The sequence below is a fragment of the Bos indicus genome, chromosome 1 (genome assembly GCF_029378745.1).
Source record: "Bos indicus isolate NIAB-ARS_2022 breed Sahiwal x Tharparkar chromosome 1, NIAB-ARS_B.indTharparkar_mat_pri_1.0, whole genome shotgun sequence".
NCBI classification, from domain to species: Eukaryota; Metazoa; Chordata; class Mammalia; order Artiodactyla; family Bovidae; genus Bos; species Bos indicus.
In genome coordinates, this window is record NC_091760.1 from 94,913,154 (window position 1) to 94,931,448 (window position 18,295).

The 18,295-nt window shown below is 38.4% G+C and overlaps 1 protein-coding gene across 1 annotated transcript in view; it reads left to right on the forward strand.

Moving 5' to 3' along the window:
* The window catches only part of SPATA16 (spermatogenesis associated 16), a 277,685-nt gene that overhangs the window by 201,872 nt on the left and 57,518 nt on the right, over nt 1–18,295 (forward strand). The window contains exon 6 of the mRNA XM_070791798.1: nt 5,832–5,979. Coding sequence (XP_070647899.1) covers nt 5,832–5,979 — 148 coding nt within the window. The remainder of the gene's footprint in view (nt 1–5,831; nt 5,980–18,295) is intronic.

The following is an 18,295-nucleotide window of genomic DNA, read 5'->3' on the forward strand; positions in this document are numbered from 1 at the left end:
AGTTAAAAATGACCATTTGAAATCTGCCTTCATTTTCAGTGCACTTACTTTTTTTTTTTTTTTACAAGCTTCAATTTCTCACCTCTTTATTTTCAAAACCAAAGAAAATCTTTGGTGGTAAAAAGTAAATTAAAATTCATATTTTAATATCTATCATTATTATAAAATATCCCAGTTTAAAAAAAAAATCTTTGCATTTAAAATCTTCAGTTTGCCCACATTCAATTATTCACTAAAATCTACAAACAATAAATACCGATGAAGATATGGAGAAGAGAAAACGATTCTACACTGCTAGTGGAAAAGTAAATTGGTGCAGCCACCACGGAGAAAACTAAAAGTTGCCATATGATTTAGCAATCCCACTCCTGGGCATATATCCAAGCAAAGCTACAATTCAAAAAGATACATCCACCCCTATGCTCATAGCAGCATTATTCACAACAGCCACAACACGGAAACAAACTAAATGTCCATCATCAGATGAATGGATGAAGATGTGGTACATATATACCTTGGAATACTACTTGGCCATAAAAAGTAATGAAATAATGCCCTTTGCAGCAGTATCAGTGGACCTAGAGATTGTAATAGTAAGTGAAGTAAGTCAGAAAGAGAAAGCAAATACCATATGATATCACTAATATCTGGAATCTAAAATATGCCACAGGACTTCCCTGGTGGCTCAGTGGTGAAATATCCACCTGTCAATGCCGGAGACTTGAGTTCGATCCCTGGTCCAGGAAGATCCCACAAGCTATGGAGGAACTAAGCGCATGTGCCAAAACTGTTGAACCTGTGCCCCAGAGCCCAGGAGGCAGAAGTACTGAGCCCACACGCCACAACTATTGAAGTCCATGAACCCTGGAGCCCATGCTTTGCAACAAGAGAAGCCACCACAGTGAGAAGCCTGCACACAGCAACTAGGCTGCCCTCTACTCTCCACAACTAGAGAAAATAGAGATGGCTGTCTTCATGCAGCAATAAAGACACAGCACAGCCAAAAATAAATAAATAAATAATATATGAACTTATCTATGAAACAGAAACGGACTCACATAGAGAATAGACCTGTGATTGCTGGGGGAGGAAGGTGCAGGGAGGAATGGATTGGGAGTTTGGGATCAGCAGATGTGAACTATTATAGTAGTGAATGGATAAACAGCAAGGTCCTACTGTGTAACACAGGGAACTATATTCAATATCCTGTGATAAACCACAGTGGAAAAGAAAATGGAAAAAAATGTATATGTATATATACATATATAAGTGAATCACTTTACTGTACAGCAGAAATACAACAATGTAAGTCAACTATGTACTTAGTCACTAAGCCATTGCTCACTCTTTGCGACTCCATGGACTGTAACCCTCCAGGCTCCTCTGTCCATGGAATTTTCCAGGAAAGAATACTGGAGTGGTTGCCATTTCATTCTCCAGGGGATCTTCCCCACCCAGGGATCAAACTCACATCTCCTAGAGCTCCTGCACTGTAGGCAGATTCTTTACCACCAGTGTCACCTACTTCAATAAAATAATTTTTTTTTAAAATGGACATAGATTGCTCATGTAAAACAAGCCCAATTGTAAATTGTTACTGCCATCACAAAATGAAAACCTGATATTTTGGTGCCCAACCAAAAACAATAAAGAATTCCCACTATTTTAAATAATAATAATAATAAGTATTTTAAAGCTAAATTTTTCTAGACTTAGACTACTTCACAAATAAATTAGTCAACAATATACCAGAAATGTTACATATGTGTGTGTACATTTATATTTTAAATATATGTGTTTAAAACTTTATATGTAAATATATATTTTAAATTACATTGCACTATTTCTTCTTGGGGCTGTAGTAATTTCATCTGAGAAAGTGTCTCCATTGAAAGTTCAATTTTATTCTTACACAGTCTGCTCACTCACTCACTTCTTTACTCATCTTCAAGATGGAGAGCAGAAGCCACAAAAGAACCCCAGTTCTACTGACTCTGAGTGAAGAGAGAGGGAGGGTATATACTCCAGCATATACCCTCCTGAGTGAAGAACACTGTGAAAGCCTACATGACATGTCTTGAGCATTAAGCCAAGAGCACAATGCCTTAAACAAGCAGATCAAACTGTCGTGAAAACCGCTCTTCTGCCACTTGCAAAAACAAAAGCTGGTGTAGGCTCTTGGGCATGAGTCTTCCTGTCCTGCTGTGTGATGGCTTAAAGGCAAAGCTATTCTGCCAGCATCACTTAAGCTGCCAGCAATTGAAAGAGAAATGGGATGGAGAGAATGTTTTCTTCTGTCTTGGCCTTACTGGGATACTGTTAATACCTTTCTGGAAGCAAAGTAGAGGATTAAATACCTTCACTAAAATTATTTGATCCAGAATTTAAAGCAACATATCCTTCACCAAGCTATTCAGAGAGACCGCCAGAAAGGCTATTTGGATGTTAGGAAGTGTTATGGGCTGAACCATGTCCCCTGCAAAATTCATACGCTAGTCCTAACCCCAGGCTGTAGATGGTGATTGTATTTGCAAATAGGGTCTTTAAAAAAGTAATTAAGTTAAAACGAGGTCTTTAAATGGGATTTAATCCAATATAAAGCCTTTGACTGTGAGGATCACAACAAACTGTGGAAAGCTCTTAAAGAAATGGGAATACCAGACCATCTTACCTATCTCCTGAGAAACCTGTTGGCTGATCAAAAAGCAACAGTTAGAACCGGACTGGTTCAAAATTGGGCGAGGAGTACGACAGGGCTCTCTGTTGTCTCCCTGTTTGTTTAACTCATACGCTTAGCACATGATGAGAAATGCCCAGCTGGATGAGTTGTAAGCTGGAATCAAGATAGGTGGGAGAAACGTCAACAACCTCAGATATGCAGATGATACCACTCTAATGGCAGAAAGTGAAGAGGAACTAAAAAGCCTCTTGATAAGGATGAAAGAGGAGAGTGAAAAGGCTGGCTTAAACCTCAACATTCAAAAAGCTAAGATCATGGCTTCCAGTCCCATCACTTCATGGCAAATAGACAGGGAATTGGACTCCTAAATCATTGCAGAAGGAGACTGTAGCCATGAAATTAAAAGATGCTAGCTCCTTAGAAGAAAAGCTATAACAAACCTAGACAGCATATTAAAAAGCAGAAACATCACTTTGCCAACAAAGGTCCATATAGTCAAAGCTACGGTTTTTCCAGTAGTCATGTACGGATGTGAGAGTTGGTTCATAAAGAAGGCTAAGTGCCAAAAATTGATGCCTTCGAACTGTCGTGCTGGGGAAGACTCCTGAGAGTTCCCTGGACAGCAAGGAGATCAAACCAGTCAACCTTAAAGGAAATCAACCCTGAATACTCATTGGAAGGGCTAATGCTGAAGCTGAAGTTCCAGTATTTTGGACATCTGATGCAAAGAGCCAACTCTTTGGAAAAATCCCTGATGCTGAGAAAGATAGAGGGCAGAAGGAGAAGAGGGTATTGGAGGATGAGATGGTTGGATGGCATCACTATGCAATTGATACGAATTTGGGCAAACTCCAGAAAGTGGTGAGGGACAGGGAGGCCTGGCGTGCTGTAGCCCATGGGGTTACAAAGGGTCAGACATGACTGGGTGACTGAACAACAACAATCCAATATGACCAGTGTAAGAGGAGATTAGAATACAGACACACACAGAGGGAAAAACATGTGAAGACACAGGAGAAGGTACCTGGCCATCTACTAGCCAAAGAGAGAGGTCTAAAAAGAAATCAACCCTGCAGACACCTGGATCTCAGACTTATAGCCACTGGAACTATGATAAAATAAATTTATGTTGTTTCAGCCACCCAGTCTGTGAAACTTTGTTATGGCAGGCCTAGCAAACTCACACAGGAACTAGGAGCCTACAAAAGGCAGTGAAGGCAGATCAACACCTTCAAACTGAAATCTAGAACAACTTCCTTCTTCAGCACCTCACTCCGCACGAATCCAGGTACAACTACTTACCTTCTTGGTCTGGACAGGCCATCCCAGAATTAGTTGCACCAATAAATATATTCCAGCATATTCCACGTTCCAGCAATAAACAATGAAGCACGAAGTTGGAGAAAATATTCTCCTACCCAATATAAAGGATATTTATTTTTTGTTGGAAGACCAGAACCTGGTACCTAAACAGCTTGAGTTCTTAATCCACGTCTCTGAATTCCAGACCTGCTGCCTGCATTGCCCTTTGTAAGCCTTCCATCATCGCATCCAGGCCTCAGCATCCAGACCTGCTGCACCCTCAGAATCCACTGCTTCATAATCCATGGCTCCCTCCATCGAGTTGCTGGCTCTGGATTTGGCATCACAATCATATTCTTTGTTCCCCTTCCAGTTCATCAAACCTGGAAAGGACAGTCTTGTGGACAAGTTCTTTCCTTCAGCCATTCTGAAATTTGCCCCACAACAAATTTAAGTTGTAAGTTAGAAAACTGATCATAGAGGCCATTTGGAGTCACTGAGGAATGAAGTAGGATATCAACAAATTAAATTAAGTCTCTCAGTTTAAAATCAATTCCTTACTGAGTTTAATATTAGCCTAAAACTTGTTTAACAATACACCATGCCGGTAATACGGAGAAGGCAATGGCACCCCACTCCAGTACTCTTGCCTGGAAAATCCCATGGATAGAGGAGCCTGGTAGGCTGCAGTCCATGAGGTCGCTAAGAGTCGGACACGACTGAGTGACTTCACTTTCACTTTTCACTTTCACACATTGGAGAAGGAAATGGCAACCCACTCCAGTGTTCTTGCCAGGAGAATCCCAGGGATGGGGGAGCCTGGGGACTGCCGTCTATGGGGTCGCACAGAGTCGGACATGACTGAAGCGACTTAGCAGCAGCAGCAGCAGCATGCCGGTAATAATAAAGTTGCTGTTTGTTAAATGATTTTCTTTGTTGGAAACTTCAAATCTATTATTTTTCCTTATTGGTTGTTGACACTCTGAGTTGTCAGGGGAAAAACTATTCCTATAAGTATATATGAATTTTTATAATATTCTTTTATGCTATTTTCAGAAAAATGAGATAACTATAGACAGTTCCACTTTTTATTCAATTGTCAAAGCTTGTTAGAAGGAAAAGTTGTAGGAAAGGAATAATTCCTTTTTAAAACTTCACATAACTTCCCTTTTGGTCTGTTTCAAATAGTAATGGACCTTGTTAAAACAGGAAGCTCTGGGTGATGACAAGCTTTATCAAGAATGGTACCATACATGAACAAAGAAAATTTAAAGAAATTCTTAAATAGCTGAATCCATCTCAAATGGCTTGGCCATTGTGATCTGCAGGGAAGGAAAGCTTTGCTAGGAGGGAATTTAGAAAGGTTTTTTTTTATACCTCCAAAAGACTTTGCCAGGTATTGGAAGAAGAAAAATATAGTTTGTCTAGCTTGTCAGGTTATTTATAGACAATACTTAAATCTAGATATTTTAATTACTTTTTTAAAGAACAAATTGCTCATCAGTGTCTGTTCATAGGATAATTATATTAGGCTTAAGAATTTGATGTTTCAGACCAAGTTAAAAATGACACCTCAGAAAACAGAATTTTTATTTTTATCTTAAAGCAAGCTCAGTTTAGAGGTGTCTGTTTACAAACTTTCTCCATTTAATTGGTTTTCCTAATATGAAATAGTATTTCCAGAACTAATTAAAAGTTCATTCTAATGAATATTCAAGACCAAAATGTTATCTCTGCAGTACAGTATATAGATTTTTAAATCATCCATAAAGGTAATTATATTTTTTTTACATTCTTAAAAAGTCATATATTGTTATTGATGCCAAATGGGTTATTTGCTTTCTCTTAGGCCATGATTGAGGAAGCCATCACCAGAGCGGAATCTTTCTCAGTTATGTACACACCATTTGCAACAAAAATCAGAGCTGATAAAATAGAAAAAGTAAAAGAAGTTTTCACAAAAATTCATCCTGCATATGTGGAGTTTATCTACACAGGTAAGAATTAGTATCTTCAAAGTATCAGCTGATGCTTTATTTTCATAAAAAACAAATACAGGGATGTTTCTGATTTTTGTTATTTCTATTTTAAGGATTTTTTTTTTATTATTAATCTGTTGAGTTGAAAGACTATGGTTTTTCCAGTGGTCATGTATGGATGTGAGAATTGGACTGTGAAGAAAGCTGAGCACCGAAGAATTGATGCTTTTGAACTGTGGTGTTGGAGAAGACTCTTGAGAGTCCCTTGGACTGCAAGAAGATCCAACCAGTCCATCCTAAAGGAGATCAGTCCTGGGTGTTCATTGAAAGGACTGATGCTGAGGCTGAAACTCCAATACTTTGGCCACTTCATGTGAAGAGTTGACTCATTTGAAAAGACCCTGATGCTGGGAGGGACTGGGGGCAGGAGGAGAAAGGGATAACAGAGGATGAGGTGGCTGGATGGCATCACCAACTCGATGCACACTAGTTTGGCTGAGCTCTAGGAGTTGGTGATGAACAGGGAGGCCTGGCATGCTGCGATTCATGGGGTCACAGAGTCGGACACAACTGAGCGACTGAACTGAACTGAACTGAGTTGAAATAGAAAGTTATTTCTAGGTTTTATGTAGAGCTAGCCTTATAGGTCTGGTGTAATATCCCTTGTGTCATTGGTCATGTTTCTTTTTTTAAGAGGAGAGGTAACACTTAGAAACTCTAAGATTTTTTTAAAAAATGGAGTAACTTGTGTAAAATTTCACCTTTTTTCATATCCTTCATCAGTAGACTAGGTGATTCTAGTACTTTCCTGAAGAAGAAATTTTTTCTCTAGTCCCTTCTCTTTCTATTTTCCTTGCTCCATCTATCTCATACCTCAAATGTGCCTCTTTTTTTTTTTTTTTTTTTTAATGTTCTTCAGCCACTGGTATCCAAAGGAGATCTGGATAGTCAAATGTATACAAAGAACACAACACTTGTGGTGTTCTTTTTTGCTCTTTTTGTCTCTGGAGGCCAATTGCTTTTATTCATTCAATACTTTCTACCATGTTCCAAATGTTATTCTAAATTAAGAATTTTCTTGTATTAAATTAAGAGCCAATCCCTAACAGAGATAGAAATATCTAGTTATCTAAGATACTAAGAGTTGTCAAAAGCTTTTGTTATTGCCGTTTTACTGTCTTTAAATCATTGACTCAAAACAATATTAAAGACCATTTGTTACTTCCAAAATTAAAAGCCCATCAACAATGACTACCATGTTAAGCAAAATCTCTAAGTACATACACCTAATATTGTATCTTCCTGTTAAGTCCCCCACGTTCCTTTTGCTAGGGTTTTGGAGTCAAATCACTGATTTATATGATCAATAACACTCCATTAGTGATCACTTTTAAGGTGCCAACTACCCAACATTCATTATCTCTTGTTACTCTCATAACTCAAGTGACTAAGATGATTCTCAGGTAGAAATGAGAACAGTAACCAGAAGAAACAAACAGTTTTTCCAAAGATACGCAGAAAACCACCACATCAGTGGTGGCGAGCCTTGGATTTGAATCCATGTCGTCGCATGGACATGGATTGTACCCCGTCATTGGGGTACCTTATTTCCATCTGATAGAAGCCAAGATGGGACTAAAGCATTAACTTTAGGTCCTATGGAATCTGTTTCTTCCACAATGCCTCAAGCTCTTCAGAAAAAAAGATATTTTAAAAATATAACCAGTAAAACCTTAAAGAACAATGAAAATTTGAAGGCATAGAAAGAGAAGAAATCACACTCTATAATGACCACTGATGATAATTTACTTAATTTGAGCATTTTTAAGAGAGTAGATAAAAATATTTCAGAACTCACAATTTTTGTCAATTGTTATAAACCACTTATCATTTTGTTATGGATATCTTCAGAGGGCTTTGGGGAGGAAAAGAGAGAAATCAAGAGCACACACAAGTTATGTCAATCTAGTATCATGGAAAATTAATAAGATTCAGTTATTTCCACATCTGCTCTCAGATCCATTGGTAATGAAGAGAGATTCATTGAGGAGATCACCGATTTGCCAATTTCTCTACTGGTAGAATAAATTTAGTTATGTTTAACCTACTTCACAGAGAAGTTATGAAGATTAATTAATACTTAGGAAGCACTGTTGCCACTGAAGATTTAAAAACAATAATAACATTAATGAGCCAGATTCATGTCTCATGTGACTCCATCAAACTTGTTATCAAGATGAATTATGATTTGTTGGCAAGGCGATTCATGCTAAAGAATCTTATACTATGAAAGAGAAGATAATTATAAGTTACTGATGATTGTTTCTATTATTTTATAATTACTAATTGCTGGATTGTGACAGTGCTGTATGAGAACAGAGAGAGAAAAGACGCAGTCTCTGAAGGAGAAAGGGAGGTAGAGAAGGCAATCTTGAATTTTAAATTTCGTAAGGACTGGTTGGGTTCTTTGCTCTGGATGATGGGTACTTTGGGTTAACAGACTATTACATTGATGACGTGCATTATTTGCCTCTGTTGCACTGATTAAAGGGTCTCTCCAAAGCTATTGCTGGAATGACGGTGAAACCACTATTACTAACTGTATGTGCGAGTCTTAGTGGCATCTCTTCTTTTCCCCTCAGGTAATTCCAAGGTGAGGAAGAGAGGAGGTCAGATGTGGTCTTTAGCTTCTGTATATTTCTCACAAGAGGTGCAGAGTGATGATTTGGGCAGGTATCAGTAGCTAAAGGCAGTAGCTAGACAGTGAGTCATACAAAGAAAGATAGGGCCTAGAAGAACAATGGTTTGTTGTGGCGAGCATGCTCAGTCACGACTGACTCTTTGCAACCCTATGGACTGTAGCCCACCAGGCTCTTCTATCCATGGAATTTTCCAGGCAAGAATCGTCAAGTGGACTGTCATTTCCTCCTCCTCCGAAGATCTTGCCAACCCAGGGATCAAACTCTCACCTTGTGTCTCCTGCATTGGCTGTGGATTTCTTTACCACTGATTGACCTGGGAAGCCCCAGGATTCTCCTCTTATCTGCTTTGATAGAATTTAAGAAGCTTCTATGTTGCCAAAAATGTATTCAGTTACTTATTTCAACAAGTAGCCATGCAGTGTAACTGGACAGTTACACAGCAAATGTGTACAAACGTAAGAATTTTTTTTAACCTACACATTTGCCTTTGATCTGCCCAGAGCCAAAAATGTATTCTCTCCCACCCCACGGGACACAATCCCATCCAATCATTTCTAAAATTTAGATTCTCTTCAGTAATTATCTGATCCAATTCACCATTTTTCCCCCCTTTCCATGGGACTTTCTTCTCCTTCTACTCTGGTTTCAACACTCTTGCTTGTGCGTGTGTTCTCAGTCACCTCAGTAGTGTCTAACTCATTGTGATCCACCGCACTGTAGCCTGCCAGGCTCCTCTGTCCATGAGATTCTTCAGGCTAACATCCTGGAGTGGGTTGCTATAACCTCCTTCAAAGGTCTTCCCAACCCAGGGATCTAATCTCCTGTATTGCAGGTGGATTCTTTACCTGCTGAGCCATCAGGGAAGCCCAGAAGCCTGAGGGCATGTGAGGAAAGAGTCCTCTTCCAAAGTCTGGTGCAGGCTGGCACAGCTGCTGATTACATGGCTAGTGCAACTTGAGACAGTTTTGTTAGTTTGAGCAGGACCTGATGGGGTCACTTTTATGTGACCTCATCAGGTCACCCAAGGGCACCTATATGAGTCCCCATACTGCTTTCTGGTGCAGATTCTTTTTATATGTACATCAGCCACCCTATAACACAAATTGGCCCAGACAAGAGCTACCTTCTAAGATCCCCTCTCCTTGCCAGAATGCTAATTCTAGATCCCACTCTAGAGATTTCCTCTTCTCCCCTGGAGACTGGAAGTCACTTTAGTCCTCTCTCCAACTTGCTGTGTTATTCTGCCATTTCTCTTATCCTTTTTTCCATGCTCCAGAATCCCAAGATCCTCAGGACAAGAAGATCTACAATGGTGATGAGTTGTATATTCAGCTACTTATTTATTCATCAAACATTTATTAAGTACATATATTCCAGACAATATACTAGGTAGTGCTACAATATACCTGACTTTAATCATTTATACTTCAGGGTGAAAGTTGGACTGTATTTTTCCTCTCTTCTAAAGAATATTTCAATTAAAACCTAAGCTCAAATTATGGAATGGAAGGCTGATTCTAATTAAAAGAATGGTGGAGGAGAAAACAGATGAAAGAGCAGTTTGGGATTAGAAGTCCTAATCAAAAGTGGCAAAGACTAGCTAGTTGTTTACCAAACTATTTTCTTTTCCCCCTACATGCATAACCAGAAGACATTTCCAGCTTTCTTTACACTTCAGTGAGGTTGGTGACTCAATAACAGACAGTGTTTGAATGTGGATAGAAATAATATATGCCACTCGCAGGCCTGACCTATAAACTTCTGCCATATAGAATTCTCTTTCCCTTGCTACTGACTGAGTGGGTAGAACTGCAGAACTAAAGAAGCTACGAGGCAAAAGAAACTTAGATCCCTGAATGACCATATGGAAGGCAACCCACTGAATACCTACACAAATTAAAAAAAAAAAATTCTCTTGTCTCAGATCACTGAGATTTGGAGATTCTCTGTTAAATCAGGTGACTTAACTCTAACAGACTACCTTACATCATAACTAGTAGATGCTTTCCTACTCCATCTACAGTGTACACAATAAATTCATGTGAACTCAATGGAGAAAGAATAAACATCCCCCTATGTGCAGTCAAACTCACTCTCAGAAACACTCAGTTTGTGTACATACCCTTCTACCTCCCACTCACTCATCCTTCCTTGAACAACTACAGGTGGATGTTCTCATACATATGTGTTTGTATCCACTCAAAGAAAGGGAACATTTCAGGAGAGACACAGATGCCCCACAGGAGACAGAACACAATTACACAGTTTGCATTCCAGCAGGGAAAACTGAGGTCACAAGTAGGAGTTTTAGAAGTCATCTAAATCAACAGTCAACAGATGAAGGTCATAAAATCTGTACCTTGAAGATATTGGATAAAAAGTCTACTTATCAAAGTTCTACAGGATAAGTAGGTATTATCATTAAAACTTGGAGACTAATACATTTAGCTCTCCCAGCAGAGGCTGGCACACAAACCTCCAACTCAGAAACTCTGCCCAACTCCAGGTCACCTTCAGCAAGCACACACAGTATTGAGTTCATTACTCTGTGGTCATGTGACAATGCTGTGAGCCCAGTAATAGCTGGCAGAGGTGATGGTGATAAGCAAGAAGAGTATTCGTTATAGAGATCCCCCAGGCAGTGTGTTCTTTCTAGCTAACCCCTAATTCACACTCACCCTTATCAGGGATTTTCACATGAAAAATAAATTACAAAGGGAAAAAACTGTAAAAAACTCATTTTGAAATTCATAGAGGTCTAAATAGTTTTAATATTTTATTAAATAGACCAACTAAATTAGTGATTTATTATGAGAAAAACTCACTTCACCCTCAGTGCTGTGCTTAGTTGCTCAGTTATGTCTGACTCTTTGCAATCCCATGGATTGTAGCCCACCAGGCTCCCCTGTCCTTGGAATTCTCCAGGCAAGAGTACTTGAGTAGGATGTCATGTCCTTCTCCAGGGGATCTTCCCAACCCAAAGACTGAACCCAGGTCTTCCACACTGCAGGCGGATTCTTCACTGATTGAGCCACCAGGGAAGCCTCCCTCAGTGGCAAGCACTAAGACCATATTTATATTGCCCTTATAACCTCTACAAGACTGATAAGGGAGGGTCAATATTCAAATCTGCCTCATCACACAACCAGGCTTATATATCCTCAGGAATTCACTGTGCATTCTTTGCTATGTGGGGAATGTGGTAAGACCCACCAAAATCTTAAAGCTATATTATAATAGAGCTATATTGTACTACATCTCATGGAGGAAAAAAATTACTGAATTTTAGTAGTGTAGCTATCCATTTTTCTTATTTAAGGAAAAATCTAGTTTGATTCATGCAGAGTAGTCAGCATATATAAAACAAATAATAATTCACTAACCCTAGAATTATTATGTTTTCATTTATAAAGATTTTGCTTGAGATTTTTATTCATAGATTCCAATGAAATAATGCAATTCTCTATAGTTCTTATTCTTGCATGGTTGTATTTTAATAATAATAAAGTAATACAATAAGCATATCCTGTCTCCACTTGATGAAAATATCAAGATTTATTTGCTAAATAAATAAATATTCAGTAATGGATCTGTGCTTAGTAATGTTTAATAGAAAAGTTTTCTGGATCAGATATCAATTACTTTAACACTTAGGTGGATAGAGTCATATTTTGTCTTTCCAATGTAATTTAATTCCCAAGAGTAAATATGTATGTTCAGAGAAATAATATATTGTTTTAAAATAGACCTTTAAAAATTGCTTTTCACTGAAATTTATAACCTTGTTCTTGTTCAGTCATCATTTACCAGTAAGGATAATACAGTCTTATGCTCTCTAAAATGTGAAGTTAAAATTCCTTATTTTATTCTTTCTTCTTCTATAATTTTAGCATGATAAAGAACTTCCAAAATTAAACTATTTTCCTCCTCTTTCTAACTCACTTTATCAAATGGAAAAGTTTATGGAACTAAAGAGCCTACATGTCCAATATTATTATGAAAGTGTTACAGCCAGATTGGTTATAAAGATAAATAATCTCATGTTTGTACCACAAGAATTCTTTGTAGAAATAGAGAATCATTCCCAAAGTAAAGAAATTCCTCATATACAGGGCTAAAGTCTCTGTTCTTAAAATACTAAGCTGTTGGTCTCCCCAATAGGAAGAGTGGTGTTCCAGCACTATTCTGTCTAATGAGAGTAAACACTTCTCAGTGAGCAGCCCACTTATCCTTTGCAGTAGCAGGTTACAACATTGTTCACCTCTGGTCTCCATCATCTACTGTCTCTTGCCTTCTATGATTGCATTTCTCCTGGACCTCTCTGAAAGTGTAATGCATCCTGCTTAATGTGTTTTCTTATGGGACCTGACTGAAGACAAACAATGTTTCATTTAAAGAAATACCAGTCAGTAATTCAAAAATAAATGGAAGTAATGTAAGTTTTTACTCTAGCCTCTTAAGAAAAACCAATGTGTTGGGGCAAGGTGCTGTGGTTGGAATGAGATACATGGCAGAAAGCAGATGTCAGAGGTATTTTATCCATCATGCTCAGAGAAACCCTGTAATGTACACATGCACACACTTACACGGCAGCTTCCCGCCAAGTCTCTTTTCCCACTCTAAGCTCTCCAAATATACTCCCCAAGTTTATTCCTTCATGAACAGAGTAATCCCTTTCTTGTATCAATCTTGGCAGCCTTAACAATTTCTCAGGCTCTTATCCATCACCAGTTACCTCAGTCTACATTAAAAAAAAAAGCTCCATAATAATTTCAAAATAAACTGAGCTCATTTCGGCAGGTAAAGGAGCAGTGAGGTAAATATTCATGTCAAGATTTTATTTTTCCTGAAACACTTACTTATGTTGTCTAATCTAGCCACTCTGTAATATCATAGTTAATCATTAGGCACTGCTATCTAATGAATCATGCATCTGAGCATTAAAATCCCTAAAGACTGAACTCTCAATTATGTAAAACAATGTCTCCGTGTTCTTAATTTTAAACTCTACAAATCGGTTGTGTGCAGAATTGGAAATTTCTATTTTGCAGTATTATCCTTTTTTCTTCCTTCAGTTTTACATATTTGGCATTCAGGTCCTATTTACTTATGCTTTAATACTTGGCTCAGTTACCTTACACCTTTTAGGCAGGAGCTTTTCTTGATAATCTTGTGGTCCAGATATAATCACTGCTTTTCACACCTAAAATAGAGCCCCATCCAAGTTATTTGTTATTCTTTTTTTTTTTTTAATTTACTTTTTGGCCATGCCACACTGGTATGTGGGATCTTAGTTACCGGACAAGGGATTGAACCCAGGCCCTCTGCATTAGAAGCACAGTTTTTTAACCACTGGACCACCAGGAAAGTCCCCTCAGCCAAGTTATTCATCTTTTCTCATTTATTCTTTAAATCATTTTTATTGTGAAATATCACAGACATTTAAATTTACACAAAACAAATGCTCAGCTAAACTAATTATTACAGAATAAATAAAGTAAAAAAAAAAAAAAAAACGCTGCTAGCTCTCCAGGTATCCTCTACCGGCCTCTGAAAAATCCCCAACCATTCCCTACCTCCTACCAACATAAACACTGTCCTCACCTGGAAGTCACCATGCTCCATAATCTAAGGAGTCATGTATTCATATATTCTGAAAAATTCATATAATCTGAAAAATTGTCAACATTAAAAAAAAATACTAATCCTTACTCCTTGCTATTCTTTCATTGAAGAATTTTAGCTGGACACTTGTTACCTCTATTCATCCAATTTTCCGTTATCACTGAAGCCGTTCCTTATATTTTCTATTTCTTTATCTCTCTATGCTATCCATTTTGAATCTGAATGAGTGTTAGTCACTCAGTCATGTCCCATTTTTTGGAACCCCATGGACTGTAAATGTTAATCCAATTCAGAACTCTCTTTTAATTTCATTTTAGCTGTAACAGGTAATGATAATCAAGATTGTACATTTTGCTTTTCTCTTGTTAGTTTGTATTTCTTAATGCATTGAGTGAATGGTTGGGTTCATTGCTACAATGGGTATCTCTTATCTTTAGTAACTGATCACAGCACAACTGCAGTTGCACACCAAGAGTGGCCACCCAGGAATCAAAGACTTCTCACCCTCCACTCGTTTATCCTTTTTTTCCCAAACCACATGTTTCCATGAGCCAAAACCATTTTAGCAAATCTCACTTCTGACCCCAAATATAGGATTGCCTTTTCCTCACAACACTTTTGACACCAAATATGTTGGTGTTTTCTGTACCAGTGCTCTAACTCTTAGCCACCAACTGGGCTTTTAATAATTCAACTTCGGTACTAATTATCCAGAGTCAATACAGACCTCACAGACTAAGGGATCTATCCTACAAGACTGTCCCCTCAACTTCAGATGCCAGTCACAAGTTCCAGGTCTCCTATACTTCTAATCAAGAAGTTATAAATTGGGGGTTCCCACCACCCCAAATTTAGGTCTTATAATTTTCCAGGATGACTTATAGTACTCAGGAAGTGCTTTACTTACTAGTTTATCATAAGGATACAACTCAAGAACAGCCAAACTGAAGAGATATCGGGTTTGCCAAAAAGTTCATTTGGGTTTTTTTGGTAACATCGTATGGAAAAACAGGGCAAAGTAAGGTATGCAGAGGTGTGTGTGTGTGTGTGTTCAGGGAGCTCCCAAGCTCTCTCTGGGTGCACCACTCTCCCAGTACCTCACTGAACTGCACTAACCCAGAAGCTCTCCGCACCCCATCATCTGGGGGGTTTATGGAGGTTTCATCATGATTGGTGTAATCATTGACCACTGGTGATTAACTCAATCTCCAGCCTGTCTCCCCAGAGCATGAAGAATGAGGCTGAAAGTTCCATGTTTCCAGTCAAGGCTTGGTCTTTCTTGAGACTAGCCCCCATCCTGGCATAAGCTCTCTGGGGTCTGTCAAGAGTCACCTCATTAGAACAAAAGACACTCCTATTATCCGTTACCACTCAGGAAATTCCAGGCATCATAGAAGCTCTATGCCAGAAACTGGGGACAAAGACCAACTATTTTTCTATGATACCCCACCATCTCTCACTCACTGTAGATAGTAACATGTGTATGTTATTTACTCTTGGGTGCAAGCCACTATTTAGTGTGGCTTTACATATGAGAATCCAGTAGAGTTTGGGTTGACTTTGTTTCCTTCCAGGGATTTCTTTTGATTTTTCCAAACACTAGAGAGTCCTACCAATGCGAGAGCCTTTGTTTCTGGAGCTGAGATTTCCTGGGCATCTAGGTATAGTATAAATTCAAACCTTATCCCATGCCTAGAGTTAAAATTCTCAAAGAAGGGGAAAAATAATCCTACTCCAGGCCCCAGAAATTCAGGGCATTATAGCGACAATATGTTATTTCACTAACTGTGAATCTAACAAATATTGAAGGAAATAATATCTTTCCTGTTTGTCTCAAATCTACTTTGTTAGGGATGGAATTAAGGAACTTCCCCAGAATAAATACAATACAGCTGATTAAACATAAAACTTCAGAAACAATAAGAATTTCAAGTGAAATAAAAATAAACTACATATAAAAATCTTATGTAGTTATTAATTTTTTTCACATTTTACAAATGGGTTATGAGAGAAAACATACCAAGATTGGTTTGGAGAAGTAGCCCAGCAGCCTAAAGGGAAAATTAGGAATGAAAACCAATTTTTTTCACTTGCATCTACAGCTCTGACATTATAACGAAGGTCAAAAGGAAAATACAATTTTTTATACAAAGATTCATTATATATATAGCTTTCTCACACATCAAATGCAAAAATCAAAATACACTATGCTTTTAAAAGTGGAAACTTTTATTATTTATGGGGGGGGCAATAATGATAAGTTAGCTGCAAAAGCTGCTGCCTTTTGCTATTTTCTTGCTGATGTGAATTTGTGGATAACTTCCAAGACAGAGGTATCGGTATTAAAAGAAGTACAAGATAAAGCTCAGAAAATGATTGGGAAAGAAGTAGTGACAAAGTGCTGGCATTATGAAGGGACTGGAGAAACTAAACTCTGAGACTGAGCACTAAAAGGAAGTCATATAAAACTGACATGGTCCCATCTCGCAGTGAACAACTGGGACCTTTAGAAATGAGATTTTGCTCTAACCCAAAATGTCAGAACATTTTGTTATGGACAAAGGGCAGAGAAATGACATAGACACTGGAAAATGGAGAGGAAATGAAACTTAGGGAAAGGTGATAAGAGAACCTTGGCAAATTTGCGTATTTCTAAAAAAGTTTTAAAATCTCTATGACTTTTCTTTTTTCCAAATTGCTTTAAAAAGTTCATCCACAATCTGTTGACTGTGGCTATGTTGAGGTGTCCAACAGAAAATATTGATGATGGTGGTACCTGTGCTTTCTACTTTATGTCCAGAGAGCTCAAATTTTATTTTACAGATACGTAGCTTCATGAAAATAAGCAGTCCCTTCTACATAGAGATGAGTCAGCTGATCTATACTCAATAGTTCACATTTTTGCAGGTGCTTTTCTGGTGCTTCTGACAGTTTCACTTAGCCAGATTCTCCATATATCCAATCTTCTTAGTGACGAAGACTCCACATTTCCCAGAGAACAAGCTGCATCAAGAGCGCCACCTGAATACGAAACTAATTCTTCCATCTCAGCAGAGCTGGTCTGTTCATTTGAGCACCAACTACCCTGAGTTATCTAATACAGATTATTTTACCTCACTTACCCTTTGTAAATTGACCAGAAACCACTTGTTTAGGGAAAATGAAAAACAAAGATTGTGTGATATTCTTTTCTAAATTTCAGTTAAGTTTGGTTCTGTCGCTCAGTCAGGTCCAACTCTGCGACCCCATGGACTGCAGCACACCAGGCCTCCCTGTCCATCACCAACTCCCGGAGTTTACCCACACTCATGTCCATTGAGTCAGTGATGCCATCCAAACATTTCATCCTCTGTCATCCCCTTCTCCTCTTGCCTTCAATCTTTCCCACCATCAGGGTCTTTTCCAATGAGTCACTTCTTTGCATCAGGTGGCCAAAGTACTGGAGCTTCAGCATCGGTCCTTCCAATGAATATTCAGGACTGATTTCCCTTAGGATGGACTGGTTTGATCTTCTTGCAGTCCAAGGGACTCTCAGGAGTCTTCTCCAACTCCACAGTTAAAAAGCATCAATTCTTCAGTGCTCAGCTTTCTTTATGGTCCACCTCTCACATCCATACATGACTACTGGAAAAACCACAGCTTTGACTAGATGGATCTTTGTTGGCAAAGTAACGTCTCTGCTTTTTAATATGCTGTCTATGTTTGTCATAGCTTTTCTTCCAAGGAGTAAGCGTCTTTTAATTTCATGGCTGCAGTCACAGTCCGAAGTGATTTTGGAGCCCAAGAAAAATGTTTGTCGCTGTTTCTGTTGTTTCCCCATCTATTTGCCATGAAGTGATGGGACCAGATGCCATGATCTTCATTTTTTGAATATTGAGTTTTAAGCCAGCTTTTTAACTCTCCTCTTTGACTTTCATCAAAAGGCACGTTAGTTCCTCTTCACTTTCTGCCATAAGGGTGGTGTCATCTGCATATCTGAGGTTATTGATATTTCTCCCGGCCATCTT